At 38.1% G+C, this 25,650-nt stretch overlaps 1 protein-coding gene and 1 long non-coding RNA gene across 8 annotated transcripts in view; one reads left to right on the top strand and one right to left on the bottom strand.

Moving 5' to 3' along the window:
- The window catches only part of tiam2a (TIAM Rac1 associated GEF 2a), a 207,037-nt gene extending 189,147 nt beyond the window's left edge, over positions 1 to 17,890 (top strand). For all 5 annotated transcript variants that reach the window (XM_049464139.1, XM_022673209.2, XM_022673211.2 and 2 more), the window contains 12 exons: positions 388 to 576; positions 4,096 to 4,164; positions 5,836 to 5,961; positions 6,801 to 6,909; positions 9,569 to 9,748; positions 11,882 to 12,000; positions 12,110 to 12,218; positions 13,483 to 13,541; positions 13,643 to 13,748; positions 15,515 to 15,596; positions 15,701 to 15,867; positions 16,072 to 17,890. In XM_049464139.1, coding sequence (XP_049320096.1) covers positions 388 to 576; positions 4,096 to 4,164; positions 5,836 to 5,961; positions 6,801 to 6,909; positions 9,569 to 9,748; positions 11,882 to 12,000; positions 12,110 to 12,218; positions 13,483 to 13,541; positions 13,643 to 13,748; positions 15,515 to 15,596; positions 15,701 to 15,867; positions 16,072 to 16,745 — 1,989 coding nt within the window. In that variant the 3' untranslated portion in view covers positions 16,746 to 17,890. The remainder of the gene's footprint in view (positions 1 to 387; positions 577 to 4,095; positions 4,165 to 5,835; positions 5,962 to 6,800; positions 6,910 to 9,568; positions 9,749 to 11,881; positions 12,001 to 12,109; positions 12,219 to 13,482; positions 13,542 to 13,642; positions 13,749 to 15,514; positions 15,597 to 15,700; positions 15,868 to 16,071) is intronic.
- Positions 515 to 13,742, bottom strand: LOC111193253 (uncharacterized). Of its 3 annotated transcripts, none has more exons than XR_002650392.2 (3): positions 13,622 to 13,742; positions 13,421 to 13,507; positions 515 to 606 (listed from the first exon to the last, which is right to left on the bottom strand). It is a non-coding gene; the product is annotated as an uncharacterized LOC111193253 (long non-coding RNA). The 3 variants fall into 3 exon arrangements; XR_002650393.2 differs by having other exon boundaries at positions 516 to 603; XR_002650391.2 differs by lacking the exon at positions 515 to 606 and adding an exon at positions 11,240 to 11,488.
- Positions 17,891 to 25,650: the final 7,760 nt, after the last annotated feature.

A 25,650-nucleotide genomic window follows, 5' to 3' on the forward strand; every position in this document is an offset into this window, starting at 1 on the left:
CAAACTGCAGATGATAAATTCTGTCTGGAAAATATATCCATTATATTTCTTTATTTATATATATATATATATATATATATATATATATATATATATATATATATATATATATATTTGGCTTTTATTTATGCATATGTACCTCAGATAACCTTCAGTAATGGAATGAGGGCTTTAAAAAGTTTATCTTAAACTTGATATCTGAATCTTCACAACAGAACTTTCGAAGAAACGCGACACTTCCTTGTTTAGCGAAACTGTCAGAGGAATGCTACTCGACAAGATAGTATTGAAAGTTTTGCATCATCTCGTGTCTCTGATATTTTGAATGTGTCAGCAGCATCCGCATGGCTCTTACTCCATTCTCTCTCTGTCTGCTGTGTGTTGTAGAGCGTGGAGACGGTGTGTACGCTGTATCACTCCTTCCAGGAGGGTTCTGGGGGGCTGATGGAGAGCCAGAAGGAGTCAGCAGGGCCGGAGCCCACCCTGCTTAGACCCTGCCCACGGCACATGTCCGCCACTGAGAGACTGCGCAAGGTCATCCAGGAGCTGGTGGACACTGAGAAGTCCTACGTCAAGGTAAGAGCCCTTAAAATGTCATGTGATCTGCTGATGGCATAGGTTAATAAACAGAGAGGTTAAGAACTTGAAACTTATAGTGGCAGTCTGTATTGTTTTGTTTATAAACTGAAAGCAGAAGCATTTCTGAGTGAAGAAAGGACAAAATATTGTGTTTAATGGTACCAGTGTGCTGGAACAACCATCCCTGCTAAGTCTAATACTGTATATTAATTCTAAAAACTGTGGTGTCGGGTCGCTTTTCGCGCGAGTTCTGGCCAAGTCACACGTGTTTATGTACTTATGTCACACGTACAGTCTCTAAAAGAGGATCCGGCTCAGTTTTACTGAATGCGAGCAGCTGGTGGAGCAATGGAGACTTCAGAAGAGGAAACTCATTCATTCAAATGTATTCATAGTAAAACCAAAGAAACGAAGGAGTGAAGTTTCTGACTGAGAGCGCTCTCTTTCTTTCTCTGACTGAACATAATCTGGATTCGGATTCATGCGCTCTGAAAGGAGACCGCACCACACCCGCCCAGTTCAATAAAATGATTCTTCCGCATGCTCGCTGCAATTACTAGGCTAATACTTAGGCTTAAATGGTCTACTTTAAGATTTGTATCTTAACTAACATTTTTCAGTACAATTAAGCAAGTTTAGTAGTGTAGTAGTGTTTAAAGAAAAAAAGAAATACATTATTTTTGCCATTTCTTTTATATTTTAGTATTGCTAAATGAACAGAAAAATGGATAACATATTGGGTATTGGAGCATTTCTTGTGATAATAATACTATGTTTCGTGGTTGTCACTGTTGCATTGTCAGTTGGCTTACAGTATTATTATTCCTACACTGCTATCGCTAAAGCTAGACCTGAAATCTGTGATGGTTTGGTTATTCTTGTGGAAAATGGCCTTGGTTCAGTTTAAACTGGTGTAGAAGTTGACAGATCAATCTACCAATCCTATAAAAAACAGAGATCATATTCTCTTTCAGAGTTTTGAGTGTGAAACAGGTAAATCCAGTTGCTTAGTAAGTTGCTTAATAACTGTTCAACAGAACCAAGTATGAGCAAATCATTCATACCAAGAATTGCAGAAAGAAGCATAGAGTTATTTCCTTGGCCTATTTCCATTATTCATACAGTTGGCCCTGCTCTCTGCCTGCTTTACATGGACCAAACAACCAGATATTACACAATGTTCACTACTTTTATGGCTATAATGTATACAATTTTAACACGTAAAATAGTGGCTGCTGCCGTTACTTAAAAAAAGCCTAGCATTTGTGGAAACAATGCAGTATGACTTCAAATGATTGTTAGTTAAAAGTAACGTAAGACATAATACTCTCCCACTCACTCACTTTTAACTACACAACACTAGTAGCCTTTTCAAGTTAATATATGAGTTGCTGTGGCCAATTATGATTCATTCAGCAACATTTAACAAAAAAATGAAAACTTAAACTTCCCTTCACAAATACACTAATCTCATCCACTACACTGCAGCTCCTCCTTTTTATTTTTTAACTGAAAATGATTGCTAAATATTTGTTTAATTATTATTATTATTAGTTTTTCTTTTTAGCTTTTTTTAGGTTGAGTAATCTTTAGTGCCAGAGGCAGAATTTACCTGCGCAATAACATTTATTTTTACTAAAAGTGGATACACAGAGTGCATTATTACTATTATAACACCATGCCCATCATTTTCTGGTGAAAGCTTTAGAAAATTTCGATATTTTAAAAAAATCACTTTTTTTGTGATATATATTGCAGTGTCATTTCTTCCCCCCAATATCAATCAGCCATTGTAAACAGTTCAACAGAACCAAGCAGAAGCAGTTAATTCACACCGAAAATGGCTGGTATAGATATGCACTTGTGTAATGATAGTCTACTAAAGAAATCTTTGGCCAACAAAAATCTTCACTGTTCCACAGTACATAAAACGGCTGCTGTCCTCCAAGCATACAGTCAGATGACGCTGCATTACAAGCTGTTTAAAAACATGCAGTCACTGCCTTCACAAGTCTTGGAGGAAGTAACTGCTCGCCTTCACACCAGATTGGCTTTTGCCGTACAGTAAGATAATTCACACAGCAGGTGGCTCATATTGACATTGAGGAGCTAATTGGGCAAAAGCAAAAGGCCTCCTCCTGCAGAGAGTGGGTATCTTAAATAGCTGATAGATGCTTCATTGATCTCCTGGGGACAGGTAATTAATTAACTTCTATACAGGTAAAGAAGATGCGCCTCAGATGCCAGGGCTCATCAGTTTGCTGGATAAAAGTAGACGTGGAGGCGTGCGTCCAAACGAAGGGGAAAAATGGCAGGTCCCTACTGGAATCAGTTTTCTATCCACATCTAGTTAATGCTGCTGGTGAACTTTAGAACAGAATTAAATCTGGGGGGCTGAAGGGGGGCTAGGATGATGATGACTGTGAGCTCCTCCTGGATAATTTGTGCCTGGAAAGCAGTTGATTATCCCCACATTTGCTGATTTAGATCTGGAGGGTAGGAGGTGGTTAAGGGTGGGGGGCAGGTGGGGGTGCTATGGCAGAGTGTCTTGTGTCAAAGCAGAAGCCATTTGTCTATGATGTGCTGCGTTGGCACTGGTGGGCTGCTATAAATCAGCCTAACGAGAAAAATCCAAGCTGATGAACTGACAGTCTGCCAGTAGTGCCTTAATATGGCCACAGCGGCCCGGAAGAATCTGTGTGGGTGATGCTGGGCATGGATTTGAGCATTTGGACCGCACGGCTGGAGCAGTGAAAGAGGAGGAAGAGTATTTTTTTTATTTATTTTAAACAAAATAGGCTCGGTGTTCTGTGAAAAAAAAAAGACTATTTTATTCTTAACCCATAAGAGGCCAGACCTATTTCTGAATATTTGTGCCAAATGCTTTACATTGTGTAAAAATTTCAATTAAAATATTTAATTTCTTTAAAATCTTTAAAGACTTTTACTGAAAGTTTTATATTCAGAAAATGATGTATATTATTTAAACCGTCTGGATACTAAGAATGCACAGAAATTAAAGTTGTTGCCCAAAACAATGAAATAATTGAAGCAAAATTTTGGCTGGAGGAAGATTAACAAATATCGAACAGTTTTTTTTTTTTGTAGAATTTCATTAATTTTCCCACTTTTCACCATTGCATAAATTAAATAGCCTAAAAAGATAAGGCGATAACACTACAATTTAAATATATTTATTGGATACTGAATATTTTTTTTTAAATCAAACCAATAAAGTAAAAAAAATAAAAATAAACCAATTGTTCAACATAAATTATCTGAGTTTTCCAGTTATCTTTTTTGCCCAGCTAAATATTCTATGCATCCCTACTGGATACTTTTGGACATCTTTTGTTTAGAAAAAGAGAAAGTGATTGAGAGGAAGAGAGAGAGGCAGGGGAAGATGGGGGAGAGGATGATTCATATAGACTTTGCCAGAAGCTGTGTCTGGAATCCTGAGAGGTGATTGAGGTTATCTGTGTGAAGGTATCTGACTGACTCCTGTTTCTCTCTTAGGACTTGAGCTGCCTGTTTGAAATCTACCTGAAGCCTCTGCAGAAGGAGACGTTCCTCACACTGGATGAGGTAAAGCCAAACACGAGGATCAGCTCTGAGGCTACAACACATTAATACTGAAAACATACACTAATGCCTTCAGTTATTTTAAGTTGCAACCATTGCAACTTGTGGGGAGAGAGCGCCCTCTACCCACCCAGAGAGTGCAAGGCCAATTGTGCTCTCTCAGGGCTTCGGTAGCCGATGGCAAGCTGCATGAACAGGATTCGAACCTGGAATCTCCTGATCATAGTGGCCACTTAGCCCGCTGGACCACTCGGAGCCCCAAACCGGAAGCTTTTGGCACAGTGCCATATTCCAGGTGTAGGTCAGAGGGGTATAAAGCCCCACAGTATTGAGTTGTAGTGCAGAGAACCTGCGTTGTATGGAATGATGGTGCTCCTTTCAATACTTTTTGGGTTTTCAAGGTGGAGGTGAAGTGTTCGTCCAACAACCTGACCTCACTAATGCTGTTTTTGCTCACTAAAATCACCAAAATCTAGTAGAAAGCCTACCCTGGACTGTAGAGACATTTATTCCATTAAAAGCAGGATAAACTTTTGTAAGTAGTAGAGGAAATGTTTAATAAATAAAGTAATTTGAGCATGCAGTACGTTTTTAAGGAAATAAGCCTTTGCATTTTTGTCATATTTCTTTAATTTCCTGGTTTCAAAGCAAACAATAGGGGATCAGATGAAACCTATTCAACCCACAATGTAAATCCATGTATATAAAAGTGTAAATGTAATGAATACAGTATCTCCATATGTAGCCTAATTATGTAAGTACATATTACATTGCAGCCGAATATAGAAGTAATAATTCTTAATTTCCACAGATTAAAGCAGAATTATCAAAGACCTTTATTCACATTTAGCCGTTCTACCTCATTTGCTCTGAAGCTGCTAGGCTAAGCATGTTCTAATACGGATCTTATTGTAACTGATGCTAATGACTATAATTCTGGCCTCGCTGGTATCCGTACTGCAGCCCACTGAACTCGATTTGACCCCAAGTTGGTTCAGGAAGTCCCTGAGGAGAAATCAGTCAATAGGTGCAGAGGAGTGGTGAACATTAAAGACCCATTAACACACAAGAACATGCCCTTAACTCAGAGTGAGCAGGAAACAAGTGGCTAAGGACTGCGCTTAGGATAACTGAGGCTAAGGTTACATGCACAGAGCAGGTGGCCAAATCTGATTATACAGATGTGCTACATGTGATATACATATATTTGAAGACATTTCTAAATAAATGGCTACAGGCACTCAGCATCAAAAGAAAAAAAATCTTAAAAACCTAATAAAAACAAAACAAAAAGCAACCCAAAGAAGTAGACATGGCTGAAAACATGCCCTTTTATAGCGGGCTGGAACAAACTCTGTGATTAAAGGAACTCCTTGGTAGCTCCTGTAATGCTGGTGAAGATGAAACCAAAGCTTTATGTGAAGTATTGCTGTTTTGCGCATAAACATCAGTTTAGGAATGTGAACTGTTCAGAGAAAGGTTTGATGTTTAATATACATTACATTTAAAACATACATGTGTAAACCAGCCTTAGCAACCAGGATTTGGAGAGAAAATCTGATTTTAGCCAATTTGCCACTAGAATCTTTTGGTAATGGGGTCTTTATGCAACTATCCAAACAATGATTCAGTTTTTTTTTATCAAATCTGCTCAAATTGTTTGTCTTTCTCCAGATGGAGAGCTTATTTGGTAGTCTACCTGAGATGCTGGACTTCCAGAAAGTTTTCTTGCAAACCCTGGAGGAGAGAATAGCTTCATCTCCAGACTTCAGCACTCTGGAAACACCTATGCAATTCAAGGTAACAAGTCACTTTAAATACATGAACACACCTTGTTAGCATCTACACTGACATGGAACTAGTATTGTGTGTCCCATAGAAGCAACATTGTTGATCTATGGACACTGAGAAATTATATATTCCCACTCAACTTAAATGATGAATGGAAATATCCCATTCAAGTGGCACCCACTATCAGGCCTCACTCCAATTCTGATCATTCATGTCAGAAGCTTTGCCATATCTTCCTTATCTTGTGCACAATGGTCAGTGTTCTTCACAAGATGTCACCTCACAACTTACACAACTACACATACCATGTGTAGACACTCCCAAGCCAAACCATTCCATGGGCTAATATCTATTGATCAGTTGACATACTGCTGTCCTATGATTTTGACATATCTGTACACGTTTACACACAATAGATTTCTATATATAATGACCAGAAAAGAAAGAAAGAGAGTAATATATTGAAATGATGAATTGTACTGACAAGGCATGGAGAGTGTTTTTATGGCTTGGCTGGGCTGGTAGTAGGGTGTAAGTGCATGCTGTCAGTACTGAGACAGATCATAGATGTGAAGATGGGGGAGGGCTTTTTAGTGCAGCTGAAGTCGGCGGTGGGCACAGCACGGCTCGCCTTGAAAAAGCAGTCTCTCCACAGTTCTGGATGATTTCGAAATCTCTCACTGTGCTTCAGAATAGCTGAATAATGCTATGTCTCTTTCATTTTTCACTTTTTAACATCCTGTCTGAGTCTCATGAATCATCTCTGCCTTTCGTTTTCTCTATATCTGTCTGTTTTCCCCTGTCTTTCTCTTTATATTTATCTCTGTCTATCCTTTTCCCCCTTGCAGAAGCTGCTGTTTTCACTGGGTGGATCATTCCTCTACTACGCCGATCACTTCAAACTCTACAGTGGCTTTTGTGCCAACCACATCAAGGTCCAGAAGGTTCTGGAACGAGGTACATCTTAATTTCCTACATCCACAAGTTCGTTGCAGTCAAATTGCATCATTATCACTGAAATAGCGAAATTAGATATTCCTGTCCTTTAGGTGTGAATAATGAAGCCCACTTAATGTCATAAATTTCTGTGTGGTCCCTCGGGCAAAACTCCTATTGAGGAGAGCGACACCCCTCCCCTCCCCCACATTTACATGCGGAAATTCGCCTGTGGTATTTCCCGTGCTAATATTCTCACGTCTAAAAATGGAAATCTGTTTTCTTTTTTTTTCTTCGCCCCCCAAATAAATGCAATGTAAACAGACTTGCCACGTGGCCACAGACCCACATACTGTACAGCTGTCGTGGATTTATAGTTACAGGCAAAAGTGCAACACCAGAATTGTAATTTACACTACAATATCAGTTCCATGTGTAGTACAATGACCAATACTTTTGATTGAAAAAAATATGGGTATTGGATTAAACACAATCAATAAATGTATTTTTTTTTATTGGCTCAATACATTCTAATTAAATAGATATATAGTTTTTTTTGTGCCTAGACATTATGCATGTATGCACTAACTGAGTTGTTATTGTGTGTGAGGGTGGGGCTTAGCGAGCAGCAGGCAGGACCAAAAGGAGCCAATTTTATTTTTGTCCATCTTTATACATTGCCGCAGTATACCATTGGAGCACTGATTTAATAATTCAAAGGTTTATCCATTCACCGCTGTGTAATAGAGGGACTAACTTAGCAAAAATATCAGAATATTTATCAGAATACAATTACTAATAATAAATAAATGCATGTAGAGTGTTGAGTTCGATCAAGACTGGAGCAGATAAACCCCACCTCATCCCTGGTTTGTGTTTATCTGCTCCAGAGAGTCCTTATTATACTGACAATACTTTTCTAAAAGCTGTTCCAGAAGAGATTTCTTTTGTAGCATCACTTTGAAAATGCCTTTTGTTGCCTTTATTGTTAAAAATGTAGGCAAATACAGAGCCTGTCTGATGCTTTCTTATTTGAATGTAGGGCTGAAAGTATTGAATGTAACAATATTGAATTTTTTGCTGCACTGCAGTAGAAAGAAAACTATCAGGCTTTCACCATCTTGAGCATCTACCTTTAAAATGCATTAGATCCTCTACCTCTGAGTGGATCAGCAGACTATACTGGGTCATGCTGCCCTGCCATCAGCAGCTGGTGCCCAAGACAGCACAAGTGTGCATGTTCTCTTTGGGTGGGTAGATGGCGCTCTCACAGCATCGTTTCCATTGTGATGCTGGCTGGTATGGATGTTTGTTGGCTAATGTATCAAAGCTGGGGATCTGTCGCTTTCCTCCAAACATGTTTGTTGGCTGCCTAGTGATTCTGCAGTAGAGACAGTTTGAAAATAGGCAGTGGCTGATTTCACATGTATGGTAGAGGGCACACACATGTCCTTGCCCACTGCTGTACTAGTGGGTTAACTATTGTTAATATTGTGAAAAAGGAGGGTGGGCATCAGATCCATGTGATAATTTATACTTACCTCTAGATGCCTGGTCATCCAAACATGTACAAGTTTTATTTCAAATACATTTTAATATCTGGTCCGAACAGGAATTTGGCCAGCATAAAGAATGCCAGCTCTATAATGGCATTAGGATCATTAAAAACCGTCAGTACACACTCATAATTCTGAGTCTTAGTGTGTGACTGAATATAAATGCTCAACTTAATTTATGCCTGCAACATTGGCCTGGTTTTCAGTCTCGGGCAGACTGCCCAGTGCAGAATGAATGAAAGAGTCAGCTGGCCTGCAACTATCAAGAGGGGGGAAATTGCACCCCAGCGTCTCTTTAATTCGTCCCATTACAGGATCAGAGCAACAGTTTTGCGAGCAGGTACAGGAATGGGAATTTAATGGGCTGGGTGAAGGGAAACCTGCCGTTTCCACCACAAAACAAAACCCTCACGTGCCGTTGGGCCGTCCTATGACTAGCCTCACAGATGAGACGTAGGCTGTGCGTGGGCGTCTGTCAGCATTCTTGGTAATTACACAATCTCACACACTGCTTCTGTTGTGCCAAGAGTTCTGCTCGCACAGCGCTAAAGATTTTTTGTGTCGACTTGTTAATTGCCTGCCAATTACCCTCTGAAGTGTCATTGCGGCTGTGGCATGGAGTGCCTCAATAATTGCTGTAATAGCTCCTCTTGAACTGAGCACGAATGCAACCAATACCTCTGATACTTGTGCAGAAGGTGTGGCAGCGTTCAAGCCCTCTGACTGTTAATCAGAGATATATTTCATCCAAAAATAAATATATCATCCCTGTATCCCTGCATCCCATAGCGCTGTCGCATCAGCAGTGCCTTCCAGGAGTGCTTTCCAGCAGTGCTCTCTCCGTCAGTCCTTCAGAGAAGGACCGCCAACACATGAACACATGCTGCATGACTCCTCCCCCCACCCCTCACCTTGTTGTTCCCAGTATCTGCAGTGTTGCCATTTTACTGCAGTGATCGTAAAGGGGGTGTCGCACAGCCTGTGCTGCCTCCTTGTGGACGTGTGATGAGGCATAAGCAGCACGCGTAGCCTCAGGCCACCTACTCCACATGCAGTCCTCACAAAGTCCTCCACAGTAATTACAAGCTCAGAACATGATGCACATTCTCTTCTGTACGTTCCAGCTAAAACAGACCGAGCCTTTAAGGAGTTCCTGGACGCGAGGAATCCAACCAAGCAGCACTCCTCCACGCTGGAGTCCTATCTGATCAAGCCAGTGCAAAGAGTGCTGAAGTATCCCCTGCTGCTGAGGGAGCTGGTGTCCCTGACCGACACGGACAGTGAGGAGCACTATCATCTCACAGGTACATCACACACATATTGCAGCATCCATGATTATCATAAAATATGTGAAGACAAAATACAAGCACAGATCCAAAAAAAAAAAGGAAAAATATGGTCATTTAGAAATTAATGCAAAGCAAATCATCTCAAAATACTTAAAAAAAAAAAAAAAAAAAAAGTGGTCTTGGGGGGGAAAAAAAGCAATTTGCAACACTTGAAGAGAAAATGGACCATCCAGCTTGTTATCAGGGTGTTTTTTTTTTTCGATGAGGTGCCCGTGGTGGAAGCTAGGGCTGTGTGATACTGCAAAATTTGGTATTGATCCAGTACCAAGTAAATACAGGGCCAGTATTGCCGATACCGATACAATACATATACTTTTACTACTACCGCCTACTTCTGTTTAGTAGGGCTGTCCCTAACGATTATTTTTTAAACGATTATTCTAACGATTATTTTTTTCGATTAGTCGACTAATCTATTTATTGAGAAACATATTTAAATAACTATTATTTTACGTTTTAAAGCAAACGATAAATTACTATATTTATATATAATAACAACAACAACAACAACAACACAAGCCTACTAAACCAAACCCCACACTTATAATCACTTACATGTACAACACGTTGTTTAGATCTATTACGCTAAAATGGATAAGCTCCCATACACCACCTCCGTGTGTTGTTTTCTGTGACCGCTAGATTTTGTGACCACTGGCAAGTAGTTCTCAGCAGACCGGTGCACTGGCCGATTCGAATACGTGTTCGTTTCTAATGTTTACCCCGACTGGCCAAAACAGTTAAGTTTAGGGCTGAGGGTAAGGTGTAGGTATAGAAAGCTTCTGTTTTGCCAATGAACGCTCATAACCGTGAGCACTGGTCACAAAATTCCGACGGTGACAGAAAACGGTGTAACACCGCAGCGCCGACGGCTCTAGCTAAAATAACTTAAGGCAGCTAGCTTAGCTAAACACCTGAACTTATGAATAATGCTACTGTTTCTGGAAACTGCGAAATGCCATGCACAAATATAAACCAAAAATGTATAATTTCTGCCTGTGGCAGGTTTAAAACCTTTGGTAGACAGCCTTAAGTCTTTTTAAGGACACCCGCGGAGACCCTGATGTAAACGGTAACTTACTGTGTGACTCTGTTGACATAGTGCTCCTGGATGTTTGCGCTTCAAGTGCTCCTGCATAGCAGTTGTGCTACTGTGATAGACCATCCCCATTTTGCACATATGGCAGAGGACCACATTGTTGCCCTTTTGCGTGAAATGCTCCCAAACTTTAGATGCCCGCCGGCGTTTTTTTGTAGCTGGAGATCGCTCTCCGGAGTCCATGCTCTCCACAGGCACCGCCATGTTTACGACGCGCCGACGCGCGTTATGCAAATCGACGCGTCGCCCCAGCCCTACTGTTTAGGGGAGAGCAATTTATCAAATGTTTTAATGAATCATTATGCAAATTTGAATTATTTAATTGATTATTTTATTATTATGTACGTTTTTCTTTAATAATTATATTTATGATGATGATGATAAAACACAGGGGGTGGGGGTTGTACCGAAGATAAACTGAAACTTAAGAATCAATCTCATCACACAAGTATCGATCACGAAATATCAATGCTAAACAGTATATAGAAATTTTAGAGCAACATATGCTTCCATCCAGACAATGTCACTTTCAAATACCCCATCCGTCACAACAGCAGGGCTTCATAGAAGTGAAAGACTGTGGGTGCTGATCTGGCCTGCAGATCAACAGAAATATTAAAAATAGTAAATATGAAACAATCTGGCAATGCAGACCCACAACTTATAAGTAGTTATTATCCTACACCAGACAAGAATGGCACATTTACACACTGTTGGGCTCTGTCCCAAACTTTTTTGAACTCTGATGCTCCAATAAGGTTATAAATTAGGTAAAGTTTTCTTGAAATGGTAAAGTTACTTAAACAATGTTAAATTCTTTCTAATCGGGGCAAAAAATAGTCTATGGCATTTGTGATCACTGCATTCTGTATTTATTTTTACACTTTATACACATCCCAGCTTTTTTGGAAATGGAATTGTATTAAATCATAGTATTAAAAGCAAGTTTTTGGCTTTACTAATAAACAAATGACCCATCTTTGCTACAGAGGCCTTGAAAGCCATGGAGAAAGTGGCCAGTCACATAAACGAGATGCAGAAGATCTACGAGGATTACGGGACAGTATTTGACCAGCTTGTGGCTGAACAAAGTGGTCCAGAAAAAGAGGTACTGCACAAATATATTTACTGTGGTTAGAGTTCCCACAGATCAGATATTTCTCTTTTTTCATTTTGTATTATTATGACATTTAAAAATAAAATCTTCGTCTCTAAAGGTCACTGAAATTTCCATGGGAGAATTCCTCATGCATTCCTCTGTGATCTGGCTCAACCCGTTCCCATCCTTGGGTCGTATGAAGAAGGAGCCCGAGCTGACTGTGTTTGGTGAGTGGTCACTTTAGGAATTTCTTGTTTCCACAGGTATTTATGTATGTTTAGAGGGGTGAACACATTATAAAGATCTGATTAATACAGGCTATTTTGAAAAATGGGTTATTGGAAAGGTTTTAAGTGCCCACTGTGTTCCCATAACCTTTTCTTATACCAACTTGTCTGCTTAAAAGGAACCCTCAGAGTTTGTATGTGATTGTAGCTGCCTACCGTGCATAGGCTTAAGAATCAGACAAGTTGTCTTACCAGTTGTTTATTATTATGTTTTAATATTGGCTAAATTTTATATTTCCCAAGAAATCAGTTTTAAACAAAATTTTAATTGGGTAATGCATTGGAATTGACAGTATTGTGTCAGTATTGTGTTAGGGGAAGTGTTAGGGCTACATGCCCCTTCAAACAGGATTTTCAGAGGCACACTCAAAACAGAGGAGTATAAAATTTACTGGCAAGATGGCGGCACAAGCCACCAAAAGAAAAGTTATTTTCTTGTTAAAAATTATAACATCTATATTACCAAAGTGAAGTTTTTTTGTGTAGTTTCAATGTGTATTCCCATGTGTATATAAGCATAAAAAAATAAAGAAATCGCTAGTAGTTTGTCTCAGTAGCTAGCTAGTTAACTTTGCTGTATGTTGCACCATTTAAGGTGGAACAGGAAAGGCTGCAACATTTAAGGTGTAATTAAACAATACAAAGAAAGAAAGCTAATAAAAGCTCATTTTAGCTCCCCATTACAAAAAATGGAATTGAAAAAGGAAAATTGACAATAATAAAAAAAAACTAAATAAATAAGTAGGTTATCTAGGTTGCTGAACTTTAGATCTCCACTGCTATATTTCTGTATCGGGCGATTGAAGGGTTTCCATAACTAGCGATACAAAAGAGAAATGGGATTAGTCTTTAGGCAACACTGATTATAAAGGAGCTGTGCTCAACTTGGTTGCGTGATGGGTGAGTCTACTGCAGATCTGGTTGTAAATCTGATACTATTGCAGGCAACTTTGGCTTCATTTCTATAGAACAGAAGGGATCTGAACCAGTGTATTAATGTTTTCTACAGTCATAGATTGAGATTGAATACAAGAGAAATCCCTCTGTGAATTAATTTCAATGGATTTATATGAAAACATGGTTTCCTTACAGACATGCCAGACATATTCTTCCACAGAGAAATATGATATAGGACCTCTCACCAATTCCCTGAGTCTAAAGGGCTCCCAAGCTCACAGAAAATCTCTCTCTTCCCTCTCTTAAGTGTTCAAGAAAGCGGTGATTCTGGTCTACAGGGAGAACAACAAACAGAAAAAGAAGATGGTGAGTCTCTTTTCACTCTTGACAGTCAGAAAGTCTGTGCAGTGAATACAATAACAAATTCATCCAAAACGATCTCTCACTTGATTCCCATTGTGTCTCAGAATGTTCCACGTTCTGCACACTCTCATGGAGGAGATCAGGACCATTTTAAATTTCGCTGGCTCATCCCACTTTCAGCACTGCAGGTCAGACTGGGCAACACAGCAGGTGAGAAAAATCTTTACAGTTCTCTAGTGAGTTTTAAGGATGCACTGATGTGACTTCAGACAGTTTAGATACTGATACGTAAACTTTGGTATCGGATTGGTATCAGATATATAAATATACTGTACACATGAGCTTTAAACTGATTCGTTCAGCTTGACCCTTTCTCTGTATTGCTGTTAAAGGAGAAAACTGGTGTAAAACGGTCTTGAGTTATAGTGAAACGTGATGACGATTACAAACTATTGTCCAATAGCCCACCTCAGTTCACCCCCAGCTTTCTGAAATACAGAGCTTTTAACCAATGCTCTCAACAGACTTACAGTGCTAGCAATAGGGGCTTAAGGTAGTTCTGTGTGCTGCCATCTTGACATTAAGTCACAATAATTCAACTGATGAGCACAAACAAAAAGGTAGGATAGGGGAACACAAAGCTCCCAGTGTCTCTCTTTAAATGTCAGGGCACTCAGAACTACCAGTAAGTAAGTGTGGAGCTACTTTGAGCTTAATAATGGTGTAAGACTAGTGATTTATTTGCATTGGTAACTCTATGCACCATTGTAATAGCATGGTAAGCCTGATGAGAGCATCAACAAAAAGACCTGTATTTTAGAGTGCTGGGGGAGAATAGAGGTGGGCTATTAGACAAAAGTTTGTACTTACCACGTTTCACTACAGCTCCATTTCACACTGGATTTTACCTGTAAACATCAAGAAATAGCAAAAAATAAAAATAAAATAAAAATAAATAAATAAATGCAGATGAGGGACATAAATCTGATATACTTAGTGAAGGAAACATGTCATCTATTAATATCAGATACTCCTGAACAGTGATACAGTAGCATATACATGCATTTGCATCCCTTTAAAGAGTAATGGCTATTAATAAATTAGAATATTGAGAACTGGAATATATAACTGTTTAAATGGTCTAAAAAAAAAAAAAAAAACATCAAACAAAGTCAACATACTAGCTTGTGTTCATAATAATGGGCTGCTCTAGCTATGTGAACACAATGGACAATACTGACAAAGTCTGAAAGATTCTTAGAAATATCAGTACACATGCCCTGGATGGTGGCTAAGGTACTTAAATTTTGGATTTAAATGAAAATATTTTAGCAGTTTTTCTAAATTGAGTTACTTTAAAAAAAAAAAAAAAAAAAAAAAAAAAAGTATTGCTTTTTCCTTTGATATGTGTATCATGACTTACGTTTACTTTGACCCTGAATTATGAAGCCTAGAATTCTGGCATGTAGCTGCCAACACAGGGCAAGTTTGGGTTGGTTGGTCTAATTATATGATACCCAATCCAGCTTCTTTTGTTAATATTGGGACTACAGCTGGGCAATATGGTAAAAATATTTTATCACAAACTATAAAAACACTCAATACATGGTATTTATCGCAATGTTTTGACATGCATACATAATGCATAATGCAAAACCTAACTTTTGCTTTAATATTTTGTCACGTGCAGTACAGTGATGAGTTTTTTTTTTTTTTTTTTTACACCTCATCCAATTAAAAAAATGCTTTACAGGCTTTGTAATAAAATGTGCAATTTGGTCAGTGTTCTTTAAGCTCTGATAATATTCTTGATACGATACTGTTGATACAATAAAAGTGTCATATTGCCCAGCTCCATCAGTGCATCCCTAGTTAGCATACTCCCCACGAGCCCCCCCCTCCTGCAGGGTCTCTCAGCCTGATGCAAATCAGCTGTAATAAGGATTAATACTCATCTGCTTTCATTCTGGGCACAGAAACCAACTGCGTTTGGGAGCTGATCCACACCAAGTCGGAAATAGAGGGCAGACCAGAGACGGTGTTCCAGCTGTGCAGCAGGTGGGAGACAGGCTTGTTCAATTCTAAAATAAAAGCACTAATTTATACCTGACAAGAATCTGAACATGGTGTTCACTCACTCACTCACTCTCTCTCTCGTTCAGCATGCCGGAGTGCAAAGTCAACATCGTCAAGGTGATCCGCTCTGTCTTGCGTGAGAACGTGCGGCGAGGCATGAGAGGAAATGTCCAGCTCGTTAATCCAGCTGAGAGAACCTACAAAGACCGGTTTCCACCTGTGAGGGGAACTCTACCTTCTTCTGCTAAACTCGGTCAGTCTTTTTCTTCATCCGCTGACTCATTTCCTGCCCTTAGGCTCAAGGAGTTAAAATTAAGCCAAATCTTGCCCTGACGCAACCCGTCTGGTGCTCGGTGCACAATGATATGTGTGCGGAAAACTGGTTGTGACTGGAACAGATGGTTGCACTTTCATTTGAGTCTTAACATCTGTGTGTTTTTGTGTTTGTGTGTTGCAGGTTCCTCTCGAGGTTTCTGGCTCGGCAATAGTAAGCATATAGACGTCTATTCCCTTGCCAAAAGTGACCAGCTGAAGTCCCAACTCCTCGATTCGGATTCAGCCAGCGAGGGAAGTGGGATTCCCAGCAGTGGAGGAGGAGCTGCACCTAAAAACTCTTCCCATCCTTCATCCATTGGACAAGGCAGCATGAAGGAATCAGACATCCTCTGCGATGAAGAGAACGAATACAGCGAGTGTTTAGGTCATCACGATTCCGATCACAGTTCGGGTTCAGTCGAGGCTCAGTTCCGTGAGCTTCGTCTGTCCGACGTACCACGAGCTCCACGAGTCCAACCTGAAGGAGGAGAAGTAGACACTCCTGAGAGACAACCTCAGCATGAGACTCAGAGCCTGCAGAGACGCCACTTTTGTGCAGTGAAACGCAGGCCAGGTGGAGACGGTAGTAGCTTCAGGCGCCGCCAGGGGGCGCTAGTGACCATGCGGCAGCACAGTCGCTCTCTGGACAGCCAATCGGAATCAGCGGTGGTCAGTGTGGACCTCAATGCCCTGCTGGAGCGAGAGTTCAGCGTACAAAGCCTGACCTCTGTAGTTAATGAGGACTGCTTCTTTGACAATGCCAACGAGAAGCCAGGGAGCAGCAGTACCAGCACCACCGCAGCCACGACTTCATAGCTCACCTGCACCTGACCTGCTGACCGGCTTCAAAAGACTTCCGTCGGCTCAGTGATCAGGCAGGCCGACGCTTTAAGGTCCACCAGGATTTAACCGTGCCTGGAGAAGACAACTCCGCATGTCTCCAGACATCAAATCTACACTGAATGTCATCTGGCTGTGTGCGAGTATGACCTCGTCTTCAACCTTGCCTGTCCTTGCGTGGCTGGCAACTGAGGAAAGGGTAACTTCAATGAAAATGAACTGATTCAAAGAAAGCTAGAAAAAAAAAATTATAGATTTATTGACCTTCAGTAGTGCCACAGTGACGGATACCTCCACGAAAGCTGCGTTTAGAGCTTGTTTCCCTGCTAAACAACTAATTAACCTTGACTTTTGTTAGGAAGCATTTGACTGCGATGGTTTTGCACCAACAAGCCAAGTCACGTGACTTCCCTTTTGATACCAGCTTGATTTAATAGTCTGAGTACTGAAGCAAAGAAAATCAGTCAACCCACACACACACACACACACACACACACACACACAGCGACCGGTACTATTGAAACTGTGCTTTGCCTCCAGTGTTAACAGAAGTGGAGGACTCTGAAACAACTACAGGAATAATTATTTCTCCAGACTCTGCCTTGCTGTATTGTTGTGCACTACGTACACATTTTGCCTACTTTTTAGCTTTGCTCCTACATTTTTTTTTATTTGTACATCATTGAGTAATTGGAGTTTTTATGCATTTTTTATTATTTATTTATTGTTTTAATAGGAAGCCAAAACAACATGGGTTAATGACTTGATTTTTTTTTCTTCTTGAAGTACAACATAATACACGGGAGCTCTGCAAATGATCCGGACATGGGTCGTAATGTAATTTATCTTAATTAGTAAGGCAGCCGAGATGTGTAGTGAACAGTGTACGAAACAGTCACACTGTCGGATACAATCAGCACAGTTAAAATAAAACGTGCTGTGTTGGGTACTTGCCATAAAAAGTAAAAAAGGGTTACTTTTTTTTAATGTCCAAATATGTATAGTATTTTTTCACGAATTACTGTACTTTAACTTAATTTTTAATACTGTATATCCCTTTGACGTTTCAGGAATTTAAAAAAAGTGTTGTAAATGTACAAAAATAAACAATGTCTGGTAAACTGTCTGTGCTGTGTATTTTTTTTGTTTAAAAAAATTGCTAAATGTTTACAAGACTAATAGAGTGAGACTGATCAATATAACAATATTGACACAGATATCGACTAATAGTAAATGCATGAGAGTCTAAGGTTTTTGGTTTTGAAGCTTTGGATCTTCGCTGTCATGCAAAAATATACCTCATAATGTGAGTCTTGCAGGTCATCTGCATGTTTTAAAATCTGACTGTTTAACTGAAACAGAGAAATCTGGTGTGAAATGTACTTGGGGGATAGTAAAACATGATAAAACTCCAAACTTTCGTTAAATAGACCCCCTCTATTCACCCTAATATTCCGAAATACAGAGCTTTTAGCCGATGCTCCCAACAGGCTTACAATCTAGTGATGGGGACATAGCTCAAAGTACTTCCACACTTCATTGGTAGAAATCTCAGAGTCCTGACATTTAAAACGAGGCACTGAGAACCTTGAAAGTGTACATACACACAGTTCTGCGGGCAACGGCATTTTAAAATTACACTTACAAGGTTTTTAGCTGACACTTTTATCCAGAGGGATTTTACAATGTTATTTCTCTTACAGAAATGTAGTGTTAGGAGTCTTGCCCAAGGACTATTTTTGGTGTAGCGCAGTGTAGTCACCCAGACCAGAAACTGAACCCCAGTCTCCCACATGATGTGGTAGCTCACAAGCAGGTAGTGGTGTTATCCACTGTGCCACACCAACTAAAACGTAACTATAAAGTAACAATAAGTCATCTGATGAGCACGAACAAAACTACAGCTGATAAGTTACATGAATACTCACATTAATTATGGATTGGAGTTGGTAAATATTGCAAGGATTATAAAGACTCAATTTAATCTTTTCCTGTATCCTTTCTTTCTTGTACTCATCGCTCGACTTACTGAGATTTTTTTTTTTTTTAATTTAGTTTCAAGATGGCAGTGCCCAAAGAACTACCTAAAGGTACTGTGCGTATAAATAGTATTTTTAAAGTTCTGTGTCTCGCTTTAAATGTCAGGGCCCTCAGAATTCTACCTTTGAAGTGTGAAGCTACTTAAAGTTTGTTAATGGTGTAAAGAGAAATTTCTTTGCATGGGCAACACTATCACTAGCATTTTAAGCCTGTTGGGAGCATCAACTAAAAGCCCTGTATTTCGGAATGCACGCCAAATCCATTTCACACCAGATTTCTTTTTTTAAAAGTAAAAAAATAAAATAAATATGTCGTTATTTATAGATAATTTCTTGTTATTTTGAAATGTTCTCATTGTTTTGAGATACTAAGTCTTTACATTAGAAGTTATCATCTGGTACTGCTAGTGATGCTTACCTGGGACACAGTCGACACGGGTTTGACGTCAATCCCAGTGGAGGTTAAGGGAATGCAGTATTATTACAGGTAATTTCGCAACTGAAAAATAATAAAATAAAAAGTTCAGTACATAGTTACTATAAAAGGTTCATACCAGTACATAAAATGTTAAACCATAAGTCAGACTATTAAAAGATGTCTAAGGCTGTGACTAAAACTGCTCCATATTTACACTATAGGTTACTACTGAGTATGTCTGCCATTGTAAAGTGAATTTGATAAACTTTCACAATGCACAAGACTTTAAAATAAACATTGTAACATGCTACATGAGCTGAATGTGAACAAGTGTAAGTCTCACTATTAAGCAACAGGCAGCGGAATGATCTGGAACAACCAACAATATTGTATAATAAATATTTATTTAGTGATTTTACCGTTAACACAATTAATGTAAATAATACCATTTATTTTAAGGAAAATGAATCTTAAAGGTTCGAGTCTTCAGCTATCAAGGGCTGAGACAATAACGCTGGCTCTCGCCATGTCAGTCTGTTATCAGCCTCTTATCAGTCATTGGTGGATTCTGTCCGATTTGTGTGTGAAACTGACCAATAGACACTCAGGAAATCAATAAGCACACATCACAAAAAAAATTGTCAATCTTTATCAGAGAAAGGCGTGTGTAGTTTCTGCTGTGCTCTGAAAAGTAGCAGTAAAGCGTGAGGTCCTTTCATTCGCATAATGATTTTATTTCTTTTTTTTTTCTCCCTCCCAAAAGACATTTTAATTATAATTTTAATTGTGATTAATCTGATTTTGTTTAAGTGATTGACACAAACATTAATTATTTTATTTACATTAAAATATCCACTATTAAAATGTTAAGTCTTAAGAAGAAGACAGCGTGATTAATCATAGAATACTGTCGTGTTAATTTTACAAACTTGTAAATTGAAACAAATATTACACTTATACATACAGATTCATACATTTTTTTTTAACTTAATGAGCTGTAAATATTTAAGATATCAGCAATTTATTGTAGGGCGATGCTGGAATAAATGTAGCAGTGTCAATTGATTAAAAAATTACTCTGAATAATCACCATAATATTCTGTGACTTTTTCTTCGTAATACTTTAATAGTGGATATTTAAAAAAAAAAAAAAAAAAATATATATATATATATATATATATATATATATATATATATATATATATATATATATATATATATATATTATTTTTTTTTTTTTAAGTGTCAATTACATAAAAAAAAAAAAAACTATTGTATTAATCACAATAATAGTCTGTGATAAATCACGGTTAAAAGCATGATTACAAAAATTACTTCCCTGTATTTTTTGAGACAGTAATACTTGTGCAATGGATCTTTATTTATTTATTTTTTTTCTTCATTATATCAATCAAAACCAATAAATTAGGACGTTTACCTGGAACATTGTTATTCCAGGTAATTTAACAACAAAAAAATAATCAAATAAAAAGTTCAGTTAATTTACAGACTGAGTGAACACTGAACATTCATGCATAAAACATTTAACCGTCTTGACTGCTAAAATATGTCTAAAGCTGTGACTGAAACTGCCTATTTACATTGTAGGTTTCTAAAGTGATAGGCATGTCCTTAATAATTTTCCTGGATGTCCCTTGCTTTCACACAAAACAGATGAAATCCACCAGTAACAGATAAGAGGCAGATGGCAGACAGAGCGAAGCATTGAGATTATTTTGAGATACTTAAGTAATGACTTTTGAGCTGGACAATATATTTATATTTTATTGCATCATCAATATTTGTATTGAGAATATCACCACTGCTTACAAACACTGACTTAACTTTACATTTAATTACAAAAAGTGTACAAAAAAAAACTTGTGTTAAACTGAATCATGTGCAACAAAAGAATTGCAGAAATCACTGTACTGTATAAAAGAGAATTTAAATATGATTTTTAAGGAAGTTGACTTTCCTGGTGCATCGTCAGTGAGCCAAAACACAATACGTACTGTGTATCATAAGATTATCTTAAAATTCTGTGATATAATATTTTGCCATATTGCCCACATCTATCAGTGTGTGATTACGTACATCAGGGACCGTGGCTTTATACTGTTTATATCGCTATCAGAATTATACTGTATAGACCAAAAGGAAGAAATATATTGTGATATAAATTTACTATAATTTTTCCACAATGAGAGAGTAAATTAAAGTAAGAAGATAGTATCTCAAAACTACTCAAGATCTTAAAACACTGAGAGCACCTTAAAATAATGAAACGGTAATTAACTTAATAAAAAATTACATTACATTACATTACATTACATTTGGCAGACGCTTTTGTCCAAAGCGACTTACAATAGTCAAGTACAATTTAAAATAAGTTTAAAGGAAAAACATCTTTGGATAGGGATAAAAGGAGGTCAAAGGGGAATAATAGGATAGAGGAGTGAAGGAGAGGAAGAAGGAAATGAGGTTAGAAGTAGTTAGTGTGTTAGAGGTGTTAAGAGAGTAAGTGCTCTTTGAAGAGCTCTGTCTTCAGGAGTTTCTTAAAGATAGCGAGAGATTCTCCTGATCTGGTAGTGGAAGGTAGTTTGTTCCACCATTGGGGAACTCTGTATGAGAACAGTCTGGATTGCTTTGTGTGAATGTTTGTTTGGCAAAGCGAGGCGACGTTCATTGGAGGAGCGCAGCGGCCGGGAGGTAGCGTAAGCCTTCAGGAGCGAGTGCAGGTAGGAAGGAGCCTGTTCTGACATCACCTTGTAGGCGATTGTAAAAGTTTTGAATTTGATGCGAGCATCAACTGGTAGCCAGTGGAGCTCAAAGAGCAGCGGGGTGACATGTGCCCGTTTTGGCTGGTTGAAGACCAGACGTGCTGCTGCGTTCTATATATATGCTGGATTTTATTTTGTTTTAGACGGTGGGAATGGGCTTCCATACAAACCTGACTGACTTAAAAAACTCCACTTAGATAAAATATTAGATAAGAAAGACTCAGATTAGGTGACTGTTAAAATTTATATTAGTTTTTAGTAACACTTAACAATAATAATTGTAATTAATAATGAATTAAGGCATTAGTTAAAAAAATGTTGTAGTTTTTTTTTCCACGCTAAGTAAATTGCGATTTTATCATGAGATAGTAAGTCGTTATTTTCAGATACTCATTATTTTGAGATTCTAAGTCGTAATATGTATTACTCTCATAATTTTGAGATATTAAGTCTTTATTTCAAAATACTCTCATTATTTTGAGATGTTTTTTTGCTGATTTAGTATCTCAAAAAAATTGAATTTAACATTAATAACTCAGATTGACTTATTTAACGGACAGAAGGCTGAAATAAAAATATATTTTTAGGCAACACTTTACAATAAAAGTCACAAATAACAATAACAGTACTTATTACAGTAATGAACACTGTTAAATGGTTAAGTAGTAAGTGATGTCTCCAGTAATTATTAATTGACACTTCTAAAAACATTATTAAACAGGATTAGAAATGTTATAAATAACAGGATTGAGACATTAGTTAATTTTTGTAATGATTTTAATGTATTTACTAGAGTCAGTTAATAATTGTTTAAAGTACTGTTGGTGTATGTAGGTTGAGTTAGTTAATTATAAACCGTTTCCAGGTGTTTTCGTGGTGTTAGTTCACTCGGTAAGCTAACACTAGTTAGCCCGTATGCTAAGCTAGCCTTAGCGTTGCTAGCCGGGGTAAAGCTACACACAGCATTAATTAAACAGCTCAGTACAGCTTATTTTCACTAACTGACAGCAAAACTGAGAATAAATACTGTTTTCTGAGGGAGAGGCGTGGAGCGGCTGTCGAGTTTGGAGCTTAATTATGCTCAGCTAGTGAGTTATGGTAGTTAGAAAACGCCAGTTAAAGCTAAGAGCTAAAGCTACGAGCTAAGCGCTAAAGCTAAAGGCGGCGCTTCCGCCTACAGGTTTATTATATAAACTCCGTACTTGAGCAGGTTTATTAAATAGATAAACTCCGTACCTGATGACTCACAGCGAGAGACCGGGCTCGGCGGGGTTTTTCGCTGTCCTGAGGAGAATCTTCAGACCGGGCTCATCCAGGTTCAGGTTCCTCCACCCCGAACTGCGGTGGGTTTCTGTGTTTTTACCCCACCCGTTTTCCGAGAGAGACGCAAACGATAGGGAACTCCCACAGCGCCCCCACCCTGCGGCTCCCTGCAGCGCACATTAACCAGATACTGTGTGCCGGTGTTTTGCCGAATTCAGCACCCCCGCCAGGAACTGTCTTCTGGTTAAAAGCGATTTAACTTTACTTCGAAATACGCTCTGAGAGGGGGTGCTTTTCCTGACGGGGATGCTGAATTTGGCACAACACTGGCCCTTTACCAGAGATTTTCTCTCAAAATAATGACCTACTATCTTAAAATCACAGTATCTTCTATTATGATAGCAAAAACAACTTAGTATTTTAAAATAATACTATCTAAAGGTAATGACTAAATATCTCAAAATGACTATCTCCTATTATGACATAACAATAACTTATTATTTTAAAATAATGATAGCACCTTAAAATAACAACTTAGTGTCTAAAAATAATGACTCAGTATCTCAAAATCTCAGTATCTCAAATGACTCAATAGCTCCTATTATGATAGTAACTCAAAATAACAACCTCTAAAAATCTAAAAATAATGAGACAGTATCTATCTCAAAACAACTTAGTATTTTAAAATAATGAGACAGTATCTCAAAGTAATGAGACAATATCTCAAAATAATAAGTAACTCAAAGTAAAGAGACAGTATCTAAAATAATGACTTAGTATCTCAAAATAAGTATATAGTATCTCAAAAAAATGACTCAGTATCTCAAAATAATTATAGTTTCTCAAAATAATACATTAGTATCTCAAAATAATGAGTGTCTCTGAATAGTGACATACTATCTCAAAAAAATAAGGTAGCATCTCAAACCTACTTAGATAATGGAAGCAATTTGCTAACATGTACTAGTAAAGTGTTGTAGTGTTGATGACCAAGACTTTTAGTAGTCAAGCTCAAGTCCAAAAAAAAAAAAAAAGATAATAATAATAATAATAATAATAATAATTTATAACTCACTGTACATTCATTATCATTTAGTCTACATGATAACCAATACATTTCATCACCATTTTCTAAAAAAAATAACAAATATACAGGAAAAAAAAAAAACAGTTTCTGATTAATGTTACCTCTGACAGACACACACTGGACTCTTGCTGGTCTCATCAGATAGAGCTCAGATCACATTCTCACCACAAACCAACCAATGCAGAGTTGCCTTAGGACTGGACAGAGACCACCTCTTCTTAAGAGTTGGTATGGTTGTTTTGCTCTTTGCTTTGAGTGTGATTAACGTATTCACATCAGCCCAAACAAACCACACCAAGAGTAAAAAAAAACACACCAGCACCTGATTCAACCAGGCTAAAATTGTGCAGCCCTCTAAATAAAGTCTTTTGACCCTGACTTCCATTTTTTTTTCTTTAGTGAAGTTACCATTTTGAAGCCACAAATTCACCTCCATTGGCACACTAATGTGGGCCTAAGGATGTGATGGACACAGTCACTTCCTTCAACATTGTCTGAATGTTTCCTGTATATTAAGGATCCTTCACTTTGTAACAGACTTCAATCACGTAGTGAAGTGATGGACTGACAATACAGCCGGCTAAAGATATAATTCTTGTAAACCTAGAGAAAAACATTAAAGTTAATGACCTGATAAGTTGTTTCCCCTTAGAATCCTTTTATTTTTGTTCATAAAAAGGGTTATTCTACAGTTACAGTAGATACAATAATCATCAGCGTAATCTGTTAAACCCATAGTGCTGCGTGATGAAGGGCAGTCAGATTTCAGCACAACGCTACTTATTTTTCTTAGTCTAATATTGAGTGGTTAAAGATAGTCTGCCTCAATTTCCTTTAAATGGTCTGAACGTCCGGACCGTTGAGGAAAAGTGTTTCACACTGCAAAAGTAAAATTCCCTGTTAACCCTGTCATCTTGGGATAACCCCGCCCCTTTAAGAAAGTAATCTTTGACACCAGTGACATCACAACACTCTTAATCCTTTTTTTTTGTTAAACTTGAATCTATTCCACCCATTTATGTTTTCATATTTGAACACACTCTCTAGAGAATGTACAGGCCCCATGTTGTGCAGTAGGTTCCCCTGCACTTAGCTATTTTTCTCTCAGCCATCTTGACAGGATTTCACTGGAAACATTGCCATAATGGAACAGCTTTTACTCTTTTCTTGTGAAGTGATTAAAGCATTCCTATAGCTTTTTAACTTTGACAGCATTTCACAGTATGTCACATCTTCTCCTCTTCACTCCTAACTCCAAGCTCCCAACTGAACAGCTTTTGTAGTAGGGAAA

This window comes from Astyanax mexicanus, chromosome 14 (assembly GCF_023375975.1).
Source record: "Astyanax mexicanus isolate ESR-SI-001 chromosome 14, AstMex3_surface, whole genome shotgun sequence".
NCBI lineage: Eukaryota > Metazoa > Chordata > Actinopteri > Characiformes > Acestrorhamphidae > Astyanax > Astyanax mexicanus.